Source organism: Leptonotus elevatus, chromosome 6 (assembly GCF_054856555.1).
Source record: "Leptonotus elevatus isolate MCC_2025b chromosome 6, RoL_Lele_1.0, whole genome shotgun sequence".
NCBI classification, from domain to species: domain Eukaryota; kingdom Metazoa; phylum Chordata; class Actinopteri; order Syngnathiformes; family Syngnathidae; genus Leptonotus; species Leptonotus elevatus.
The window spans coordinates 3013345-3025942 of record NC_141244.1 but is presented as its reverse complement, the minus strand read 5'-3'; the positions used below and the strand labels follow the sequence as shown (position 1 = coordinate 3025942).

The 12598-nt window shown below is 41.5% G+C and overlaps 1 protein-coding gene across 1 annotated transcript in view; it reads left to right on the top strand.

The window, feature by feature from the left end:
• The window catches only part of LOC147171798 (eukaryotic translation initiation factor 3 subunit H), a 92733-nt gene that overhangs the window by 56721 nt on the left and 23414 nt on the right, over nucleotides 1–12598 (top strand). The window contains exon 5 of the mRNA XM_086079605.1: nucleotides 5305–5454. Coding sequence (XP_085935731.1) covers nucleotides 5305–5454 — 150 coding nt within the window. The remainder of the gene's footprint in view (nucleotides 1–5304; nucleotides 5455–12598) is intronic.

Sequence of the window (12598 nt, the reverse complement as noted above, 5' to 3'; positions counted from 1 at the left end):
GAGCAGTGCTGCGGTCCCCTGTCCGTGCACCCCCCCCCCCTATTTTTTTTTTTTTTAATGCACCACATACACTCACTGACATGCCTGGGAGGCGGTTGGATCGGAGCGTAGGGATATAATTTCCCTCTGCTCCGGTTCACCTGCTCCTAATTTTAATGCACTAACACACACACACACTTGTATATACACTGGGTGGGGTCACATTCAAGGTTTAGGGGTAGAGTTCGCCAGTCGGCGAGCTGGCGGACTCAGTAACAGGGGTTAACTTTCACTAAGAACGCTGGAGTGACGACCGGGGCCTTTCCCCGCTGGGCCTGGGGTTCGAGGGTGCCGGCCGTCCTCCGGTGCCCCCATCTCCCCTTCTGCCCCCGGTGTTCCGTCCCTCCACGCGGTGGGGGGAGGGGTGGGCGCGGCTGCCCTCTCCGCTCCGCTGTCCGGCTCCTCTTCGGCGCCGGTGCCTGGGTGCGGGGAGTCCCCGGGGGGGAGGGGGCTGCTGGTTGGTCGGGGTGGGGGGCGCTCCTGCTCCTGGGTTTGCTCTCCGGCCGGTGGCCCTGGCGGGGCCCGGGGGTCGTCCTTTGGCGCTGCCGCAGCCTGGGGAGGCCCTGAGGTGTTGCTCTTGCTCTGTCCTGGCAGGGGTCGACGGCTCCCCTCTTTGGTGGAGATTTTCATGCATGCCAGATCCACCACACCAGCATCTATCGAAAGTCAGACACAATCTGCTTCCTCCTCAGGTCATTGAATCGGTGGAGGCTGGTGTCTGTGGATCTCACTCTGCTTCGTTTGTCCTTCCTTCCTTTCCTCAGTCTCTCCTTTGGTCTCTTGAGGTCTCCCTGATTTTTTGGATTTATTGGAATTGAGATGTTTCTGGGGTTGGTGAAGAATTCTGGTTGGTGGCCCGGTGGGTGGTGTCTGGCCGGTGCTGGATTTCACTTTCCTTTGTTTTCTTTGGTCCCCTCGGGTCTCCTGACGGCGGTGTTCGGTTTAGGTGAATGGTATGGGATTTTTTCTAATAGGTTTTTGGTGAGCTAACGAATACACGCACGCACGCACGCACATACACATACTCACCCACATACAAATAAATAAAAGAGCAATGATGATGACATTACCGAATGAACAATACTGAGCTCTTTTAGAAAAAATTTAAAAAAATAGAGAGAAGCATGGTTTAGCAATTCCACATATGAATAGAATAGAATATAATTGAATTGCACATAATTCAGTGTGTGTGTTTGGTAACTGTTATGTTCAGACACTTGGACATAGAAAATGTGTTAAAATACATGTTTTTTATGCTACACTAATATATTAGTGGTAACCAGCTCAGTGGATTAGTGGTAGGCCCTGAGACTGGGAGGTCGTGATTTCAATCCCCAGCTGGTCAAAGACTATAAAAATGGGACCCTTTTGCCTCCCTGCTTGACACTCAGCATTCCAGGTTGGAATTGGGGGATTAGATCACCAAATGTGGAGAATGTATTTCACCCCATTTAAATGGGTGTGACAATCATTGGTACTTAAACCTTTAACCTTTATATTTGATCAGATGTTTGGATGTAACAATAACCGCAATATCGAGATATCTCAATATTAAAATTGCCACAATATTGTCGTTTTCATGCTATGATATTTAAAGCAAATCTCCATCAAAAAACATTCTTTTTCACCTGCTTCAACCAAGCACAGAATTATGAACTACATAAAATATGATGCTTTATGCTGCTGAGCCAATAGTAACATACGCTGTGCATTGTTTACAAAGTAATTCAAGATGGCGTAGCACCGCGACTATACTGGCATAGTGGCATGGATATAGCAGAAAACTCAGAGGCTGATATATATAGTATTATGAGCTTCTTCTTTTTTTTTATGTTGTCAATAACACCTCAATATCGTGATAATTATCCTATCGTGAGGTTTAGATCATGATATCGTATTGTGACATTTGGATATTGTTAAATACCTACTCAGATGTAACATATTTCTCTGAGAGAGGGAAAAATGCTGAAAATTCTTGAAAATTAGTGTATGGAATTTTGAAATTCCAAATGTGTAGGAACCCTGATATCATTTCATATCTAACAAGCTGAACCTACACTAATACAAACATTAGGTCATAGCTCATGCACATTGTACAAGTGACTGGCTGAACCAGTGGGAGCAGTCATTGCAACTTGAATGTAATGACACATTATTTGCTACAGACAGAAACAAATTATTGAAAATTGCAGAGCCCTCCGCGAAAGTAATCTACTGAGTCGAACATTGCTTAAGGAAAGAAATTATATCATGCATTTATTATTAAAATGCAATGGACATAATATTATAACTTACTTCATGCTTTTTATACAGTTTGGATGTAATTTACTGTGTATGATAAGTCAAATGCTAACAGCACTAATCTTGCTCTTTTAAAATGCAATGGAATGAAAAAGTAGAAATGTATTAAAACTACACAAAAGAAGGTTATTTCTGTGATAAAAAAAAAAGAAAAGAAGTCATTATTACTCATTTCACTCGCAAATATGTTTGAAAAGCTGTGGGTCAGCTGAACTTATCAAAGCTGGAATGCTTGCGAAGGATTCTGTCACCATAGTATTACTAGTTTAGAGTTTCAACACAAGGTAAGGATTTTAATATGAAAGATGTGCTGTCCGCTTAATACTGCCAAGTACTGTGTGTCGAACTCAAAACTCTTGTTTTAATATGCACACAAAAACAATATTGTTGGTACCTCTCTGTTTGAAGAAAAGCACAATGGTCACTGAAATAACTTGTGTGACAAAAGTAATAATAATAAAAAAAGTAAATTATTTTGTGAAGATCAGACACTGTTTTTGAATTGCAGTTTAACTGAATTTTTTTTTTTTAAACCTTTTGTACTGACTTTCTAGTTACAAAGAATATACAGTATATACATGGCTCACTTGGTATGTAGATAATATCAATTCAGCAGACACCTTTGGTGACAATACTGTAAAGGGAGACAAATGTCCCAAACAAACACGCACGTGCTTACACGCACCCCCCCCCCCCCCCCCACACACACACACACATGCTCAGACGCACTCACGCACGCGTGCACACTCCAAAGGAAAGCAAAAAACAATACACGGACAGGATGGGGTGGGCTTGATGATACCTGTAGAAAAGATTAAAAATAATTTGACAAATTAAGTTTGTCCTCTCATTGGCATCAGAATTAAATTTTGTGTCATTGCGCATGCACAAGTACAGAGCAACAAAATTACACTTAACAAGCTCAAGCCGTCCAAGAAGCATGAAAAACAATGACCAAACAGAGGGAGACAGGACGGGAAGGTGAGAGGTATCTTCAAACTCAGCAGTCAGTTTACTTAATTTAAGGGTGACAAGTGTAGCCACTGTGCTGTTTGGTGTGCACTACACTGAACACCAACCACAGAACACAATGAGTGTTGTCTCAGACGATTATAAAGGGAATTAGAGAAGCATGTCTTACAAACGGCTTTATGTTCATGTGTCCTCAGTTGCACACATTATTCAGAACTTTAACCCTTTAGATCAGGGTTCATCAATTCCGGTCCTCAAGGTCCGGAGTCCTGTAGGTTTTAGATGTTTCTGCCCCCTAGCCCATCTGATTCATATACATTAATCATCTCATCAGCATGCCTGATAACAATCCGGATCTTTAGTATCAGGTGTGTTGCTGCTTTAGATACTACTATAGCAGTCAGCCTGTTCTTTGTTTTTGTTTCTCTCTCTCGACGTAAAGCTCCACTCCTCCGCTTTCAGAATCCGTTGGAATTACGTTGCTAGCGCTAATGGTTCTGGAGTTATGGTGATTTTAAAAACATGAGTCATTTCCTCTCCTGTGTCAGTCTCCTCTATGACGCACCACTTTCCCCTCCTCCACACGTGACAATCTGCCAGCTACCATAATGTATGTAGTATCGACGTAAAGCTCAGCTTCAAGGCTTTCAGAAGCCTTTGGAATTATGTTGCTAGCGCAAACGGTTCAGAAGTTGCGATGATTTGAAAAACATGCGTATTTTCCTATCATGGACTACAGTTTTTTTTGTATTTTGATGGTTAAGGCCCATGGGACTCCCAGAAAACGGCCACAAGAGAAAAATGGATAACAAATTGAAGACACGAGTAATATGAATGGTAGCCACGAATAATGTGAATGCTAGCCAAAGAGTCCTGAACAACCTCCCAAAAATTTAAAAGTGAACTCCAAGGTCACAGTACATCAGTATAGTGATGGTGAGATGAAGCCACATGAAGCATCAACACTTTTCAGTCAACTGTGCGGGCAAATGTATTGACACTTCATCATTTACTCTATGGCGCCATCAAGTGGTCAAAAGACCAAGCAGTAAAGCATGCAGAATGAAATATGATTGTAGGCTAAACAGTGACAAGACGCCCATAAGTAGCAATATGGCAGTATTAGCAGTAGGTGTGGAGTGCAAATACAGCATAAATAAGAAATATAATTTAATATAAGTACAATGTTTATGGGTATAAATAAGAATGAGTTTAATACAGTCAAACTGTAAGACAGGAATCGAAATAAGGACGCAGTGGATGAAAGAGCAATGCTCTATCAACTGTGCCACCTTAGCATGATGCATAACAACTTGAAACAAGCAATGATAGTTTCATACATTGACTACAGCAGTTGCAGTTGAAACATACTCTATCACGCAATTTAAATCACAACTCAAAACACACTTGTTTAAAACTACCTACCTAACTTAATGTCATTTTGCACTGGCACTCCACCCCCCAATATTGTAAAGTGTCCTTGAGTGCCAAGAAAGGCGCCTCTAAATATAATTTATTATTATTATTATTATTATTAAAAACAATTGCAACTATTGTACTAAATAGAGAACTGAACTCCATCATGATAAATCGTGCTTACATTGATTCGTGCATGGTACACGGCTGTAAATGTATGGCTATTATGATTCATGTAGTCACACGTGATGGCAGATCGGAATAGATCCCGTCAGGTGTAAACATTTGACCAAAGATATTCAATCAAAATTTCATTGTCAACGACAAAAATGCCTGCATGTAAAGTACCAGACCAGTACCAGTCTGATTTTAATTTTGATTTGAAGTTATTTTTTCTTTAATGAAGAGACCAATATCAACAATTGAGTCTACATCTGCATGTCTTCAAGAATGAGAACGGTCCAAAAAATGTGAGTGAATGAGTGTGAAAAAGCAACGATCGCACTGTTTTAAATTCACTGCAAATAAATTTACTTGACCTTTCTGTGCGTCTTTGTCTTTCTCTTTCCACTCCAGATTGAAGAAGGCTAACATTGGCTTCGATCACATGTTCGAGGAGGTGCCCATTGTCATCAAAAACTCTCACCTTATCAATGTGCTGATGTGGGAGCTGGAGGACAAGTCCACAGTCGCTGACAAACACGAACTACTCAACCTATCCAGCAGGTCAGGATCATTGAGCATTTACACGGACACCTAAGGCCAATTCCACAACTAACAAACTTTTATTGAGAACTAGTGGGAACCAACAAAGGAAGTTATGATTTGGACCGGTTTAACTGCTTGAAAGTTGTTTTTTTATTTAATCTCTTTCAAACATGCATAGCTTGTGGTTTACTTGACTGCCCTTTGCTCGGACACTACAGTTAAAATTAGTTAAGTGCTTAATATTTGGTTGAATGTATGCATTTTACCGGGAGTCGGGAATCGTGGAACGACAACGGGGCGTGAGAAAGAGACAGGTAAGAGTGGCGGTTTTCCCCAGCTGGTACATTGGGCATATTTAGTGCTGAGTGAGCATAACGTAATGAAATGTGTTTACCGTTAGTATTTAATATGGAGTGTTGGGAAAGTTCATTTACGTGAACTAGCACTAGCTCAAAGTTCAGCTCTCAAATTTCAAAATGTACTAGTTCAGTTCATAGATCATTTTTGAATCAATGAACTTAAACATTTTTAAATTATGACTACAGTAATTTCTGGACTATAAGCCGCTGCTTTTTTCACTTGCATTCGACCCTGCGGCTCATACAAAGGTGCGGGTTATCCACCACATCACAAGGGGGCGCACTGTAAAGAAACCGCAAGAGCATCAGGCAGAGCAAAACAAACCAAGTGAGCCCAAATACAGTAGGAGAGACAGAACGAGAGCGAGACAATTTGCTCCCTCATTATGAGGGAAAAAAAGTAGCGGGAACCCGGTGGGGTAATGTCTTAAGGTGGAAGTATTATTATTATTTTTTTAATGCATGAGTTATGTAATTTAGCTTTTCTTATTGAGTGTTATTTTGGTGTTTGTTGTTTTTGCTGTGTTTGTTTTGGTTGCGGTGTATTTGTTTTTTAAAGACTTCCAACTTGGAAAGTTGACATCCCGTTGAGCCACGATAGCCTGCACCTGTGCAGCTCTGGCCCTGCCCAACTGGGTTTCTTTTTGGCCAATCGGCAGCTTGCGCAGTGCTTTTTTAAAGACCAGGTAGATGGACACAAAGGGAAAGGGAAGAAACACGGACAGGGGGAACAGACAGAGGAACAAGGAGCGGACAGGGGGAGGGGGACAGGTGAGTGGACCATGGACGACAGATCGGCCGGCAAAGAGGCAGACAACGGCAACCGGTTTGGAGGCAGCGGCGAGGACTGAGAGGCGTCCCGGCGCTATACGACTGCAGCGGCATGGCGAGGGGCCCTGTCTGGGCTGTGAGTATCGTTCAGCATGCGACACATGGTATTGAGGACCACAACAGTAGCACGGTGGATTTTTGGCCCTTGTACTGCCTGCTATTGTTGTCTCTGTAGGCCTGACTGGTTACGGCCGCACCTGAGAAGCCGCGGTGAATATGTCGAAGGCCGGACCCTTGCCCGAGAAAAACTTCCCATGAACCCCACTGCATGCACATTTGAGGAGGAGGTTCTAACTCCTCGCCTTTTAAATGAAGAAACTGATTTGAACTCCCTCCTTTTGAGGAGTTTTATTTTAGTTTTATTTCTCTTTTAACTGCTTGTTTTTATTGGGTTTTAGCTAGTTTTAAAAGACAGTTTACATTTTTTTTTTTTTTTTTTATCCTCATTGTAGCTATTGGCCCACCTGGTGCCCAAAATAAACTGTCACATTGAACCTGTTTTGATGTCTCATTGGTCCCTCAGCGTGCTCTCCACCCGATAAATTCAAACCTAGTTTTAGCACGCTCCCTGCAATAACAATTTATGGTATTTTTTTTCCCATTTCTTAACCATTCATCCCCTTCCTATGTGACAACCCCTCACAGTAACATTAAAACACCTGCGGCGTACAGTTGGGTGCGGCTTTTATGTGTAACAAACTCGCGTATTCCTTAAATTTAGCTAGCGCGGCTTATAGTCAGATGCACCTTACAGTCCAGAAATTACTGTAGTTCGTAGTTTTTTGACTAATACTGTACTTTAGATATAACTTAAAAGGACAACAAGAAATGAAGTAGTAGTAAGTAATATAAGAATACTCTACACTAAAATAAATAATGCAAGAATAAAATAACAAAAAACAAAGACAGACGGTTCCTGTGCATGTTGGCCACTTAGGGGCAGTGTGGTGCCGTGCATGCATGGACAATGGGATGGAAGGTGGTCACATTTGAGCTCTGTTAATACAACTTGTATTTCACAGCTTGGGAAAAATTTTTACTTTTTGAGTAGTGTTATCTCACCTGTGTGTATGTTACCAATGCGTTTGTGTGTGAATAGCCGTTATTAGTAGAAATAGAAGGAATAGCAATCCTGAAGTTGATGCTAATTTCCTGTTAGCATTTGAATGGGATCCACCATCGACTTCAGCATTAGCACTAGCAATGTTTTACAAACGCCATATGTTTTGTATTTAAATATACAATGTGTGTATTTCTTCTTGTTGTGTGTTACATTTAGGAGGCAGAATCATGTACGCTCCGCGTTTGCTATATAAGCAACATACAGCGATGCTGAGTTACATCGGGCAAGCAAGTGTTGCATTTTGATTACGTACGTGCTGTACGACCAGATAATGGCATTTCCCGCATAATTAAGCTCTCTGTTTATTGTGTCTTTACTCTGGTTTTACCCTGGTTTTCTAATAAGAGAAAACCTGGCAACCTGGAGAAAAAATTTACTGTGTTCAAAGCCTTTCATTTGCCCCAGAATCAATCACAAACTTCAGGTCATGTTCGTCCAAAGTATAAAGAAGTTCATGAACTTTTGTTTAATTAACTCGTTCAGGTACAACACTGGTAGGGATTTCCCGATCACGCTTTTTCGGACCAGTCAGTGTCGCCTCATTTTGAGATCGGCAGATTCCGAGTCCCGATTCAATACCTCGGCATTTTACTAAGGATAATTTTTAATGTTTTTATTTTTTAAACAAAACTACCGCATCAACTTTTATAGGGTGAGTGGTGTTACGAGATCAGCTTTGTCTTTCGCGTGTTCGTTGTATTTCGGGTAGAGAGAATGTTGATTATCCGAATACAGGCTGGAGATCGATGAACAGTTGCTTCGAAGCCTTTATTTTTACAGAACATTCCGGGCACAAATGAGATCCAGACAATGGCTGCAACCTCTCACTAGTGCAAATATTTCAGAGGACTTACAACATGCTTATACTATCTTGAAGGGCGGTACCACAAAACTCCCCAGCCCTGAGATAAGACTTTTACAGACATCAATCAATACACATTGCCAAATGGCCTTTTGATGTGGAAATATAGTAGGTCTCAAGTCATGACGGCACCTGGAAACATCATTCAAACACATTGACAGATGGCCCCTTGATGTGGAAATAGAAACAGTTATGACTAAATCTAAACAGTTATGACTAAACTAAAACAGTTATAACTAAATCTGGGCAGAAGACCCCTAACAGTGGACAGTGGTTAAACTAAGTAAACCATTAAAAAAAAAAACTTTTTGGCACATCTATGAATTAATCAAAGGGCTATTATAAACCATTGTATACATTTTTCACAAGAGCTTTATTTTTGAGAGCCTACTGTAGCCGTTATAAAGCATGCTACTTAACACAAATTGATGGGCTAACCTAATGTTGTTTTACTTTAGGAAAAAAAATACTGTATATATGTGTGTGAAACAAGTCAACTTCACAACAAACAAAAGGCTGCCCTTGAAGAGAGTGCAAGCAAAATGTATTTAATCTTACCATATCATAACTTTGGGGCTGGACTCGCACCAGTCTAGACTGCCGGCCCGGGCAGAATTTGGCGGCCCCGCTAGGACGTCCGACTTTTCGAATTTGCACTAGGCTAGGCACCGGGCTCCCTTCGAAGGGCGTCCAGACTCCATAGTCGCCGGCCCAGGCACCGTAGCTGGATTCACGGGGAGGAAACTAAGCACGCCCGCAGCTAGATCCGCTAGGATGACACGAAGCACGTCCAAGTCGCCAGGCTGCTTGGCTCCCTGTCAATGAAGTGCAGCGGGGAAGCAACGTATCTACATATCCTTTCTGCACACAAAATGCTCATATTGCACACTGCAAGTCTTCGCTTTTCACATCAAAGATGATAACTCATCTACTTCCAAATACCTCGACACCATTTCCTTGTTTAGCCCCGCCTTTCGATGGCATTAATAGTGTCACTGTCACTGTGTGGAAAAATGAAGTGTCACTCTGTGCTACCGCCCAACTCCAGATTTAATAAAAAGTTATAAAAAAATAACCTCATATATTTATCCTCCTGAGTCCTGATCAGGAGACAACGTCCAATTCCGGTCAAGTCAGCAACCACGTGATCGGCCCGATTTCCGATCACGTGATCGGATCGGGACATCCCTAAACACTGGTAATATGTTGCAGTATTTATTTGCAGAGAAATGTAAATCGCTAGTTTTGTAATGCATTAGTTCAAAACCTGCCAACAAAACACAAATAATGTTGTTCTGGCCACATAACGCGAGTGAAGTGATCTGAAGGCAGTGTAATACTCATCGAATCAATCGCCAAAGAGATGTGCAATAATAAAGCCAACACAATGTGGAAATCTTTCTCTATTTAAGAAGTGACAGTGACTGGAAAATGATTTCTGTTGGATTGATCCCATGTTCTGTCCCTCCATTAGTTTTGCTGCACATGTCCGCTAGCGAGCTTTCAGTGCTGCCTTATTCTGTTCCCTCGGTTTCAAGAAACAGTGCTCCTTCAGGATTTTTCCTCCGTTCAAAATTGTTGTGCCCCTCCAGGGACTGATATAGCGCGGCAGCAACATATTTTAACTGCAGCTGCAGCGTTGCGCAATTATGGAGGCGCTATATCAACAGCAGTGCACCGGAAAGCCGTGAAGCAACAACCAAAGAAGAAACCGATCACGGAACAGCCGTTGCACGTGCCTGTTTCCCGGTTGCGAGGTTGAGGCAGCACATAGCCGTGTCATAAAACACAGTACATACAATAAACATAATAGTGTTTTACGACAACGCTGAAGTATATTGACAATTTAATATGTACTAGTGGATGAATTTTTAATGATTGGAGTAAAAAAAAATTGCAATTGAATAAAATTCCTCCAAGGTAGAGATTTGTAACAACCGTCATGACATAAATGCCATGACACCATTCTAGAGTGAGTTTTAGCAACATATTTTAGCCGTTGTGCAAGTATGTTTAAGAATGTTTTCTATGGGTTAGGGCCCACTTTACTAGCGCTGATATGCAAAATGCCTTGCATATTAAACCACAGTCTAGCTCTTACAGAATTGTATTTATATCTGTGAGTCTCTCAGCATCTGCCTCGAGGGTGTGAGTCAGCAATCATTTATGGAAATAAACTGCTGCAAGTCGTGAAACAGCTGTGAAGTTGCTGCTATTAAAAAAAGCTTCCCCAGGGGCAGGTGTGAGAAATTAGCACAATGATGACTAAAAGGGTCGATCACGCTCATAAAGTGTGTCTAAATACTCCATTGAAGCACATTCGGAGTTATTTGCATCAGACCCGTATGCATGGCTCTGTAAAACCTTGGCTAACTAGCCCCAATTTCGTTTTTTTTTTTCATTTTGACCAATAAAGCAATTATTGTAATATTTCTCTTTTCGAATGACCTTTCTGATGTTACCCATTTCTATAATAATTATTATTTATTTACCTTATAATAGTAGTTTTATAATTATACTTGAAGGTTCCCTGGCATAATTGCCAATGCAGTGTCTGGTAAGATGGAATCGTTTCCTTTCCATAAGTTGTTGTTGAGTGCTGCTTAGTTTCTTTCTTTGTATTGAATTGTAATGTCTTTTTCACTACGTCTTCTGCTGACAGTTTCCCCCTTTTCTTCTCATTTCCCGTCCTTCAAGGAAGTAAATGATAATGGGTTTTATTTAATGTTTTCCTTTTGTCTCCTCTTGTAATCTGTGGCCCCATTTGTCTCTGTCAGCCACTTGGAAAGCTGAATGAATGCAATTGTATTTGAGCGATCAAGATTGTTGTTACCACAGATGACATTGCTTCCTCACAGTGGCAGATTGCCTGAATGTGAATTACTAGATTCCAAATGCTTCTGTTATGTTCTAAAGGAGTCTGTCTTTATAACTAGCTTTCTTTCCTGTAAAGTACATTACTTTTTTTCTTATTTGCCAGGTTTTGCTCATGATATATACTACATCTGTAAACAGAAGCACTTTGGGTAATGCTATATCATAGCTAAACCAGTGTTAGCAATAGGGTTCGAAAGTAAGGGCTCGTTGCTCCACAAATACTTAACTCATTCAAACCCAAAAACGGACAAATACGTTTTTGATACTTTGTCCTTCACTCCCAAAAACATGTTTATACGCTTTTATGCTAGAGCATACATTTTATTTCATTTATTCATTTGTCAGATGTGCCATGCATAACTGAAATTACTGTCCTCTCAGACCTAGTACAAAAATATACTACACATTAAAAACAAAATAAATAATTTAAAACAATTATGCAGCCCTCACTGCTGTGAAAAAAGTGCCAACAGTAGCTGAATACAAACGGTAGCAGCGGCGTATAGTTCTAGGCATGGTGGTGGGCAACATGACTGCCTGGTGGAAGAGAGTGGCGGCATAGCAGGGAGGGAATTGAGCATCATGACCGCCTGGTGGAAGAAGCTATTCTTTAGCCTGCTGGTTCCAAGCCCTGAGAGTCCGTAGTCTCCTCCCCGATGGCAGCAGGCTGAAGAGGCTGTGGGATGGGTGAGTGGGGTCTCCGGCGATCCTGGTGGCTCTACGGGAAAGGCAAGTGTGGTAAATGTCCAGAAGGGAGGGGAGAGAGGTGTCCATAATCTTCTCTGCTGCTCTCACGGTGCGCTGCAGGGTCTTGCGGCAGGAGACGTGCAGGTGCCGAAACACACGGTGATGAAGCTTCTGACATGAAGACATGAAGAGGTCGCTTAAAGCAATGGTAGTTATTACAAAAAATGGCCAGCAGGTAGCATCAGAGTATGAGAGATCAATGTTGCAACAAGCAACTTTTTGCCAGTGTTTACAACAGGTTTGTAAATAATGATGAAACTTAGCTATATTCTAATGATAAATGCTGCAAAACGGAAACAGATACAAATATCCTTTTTTTTTTTTGATGAAAGAAGAAACTCTTTGGTAGGTTCTATGTTTTTA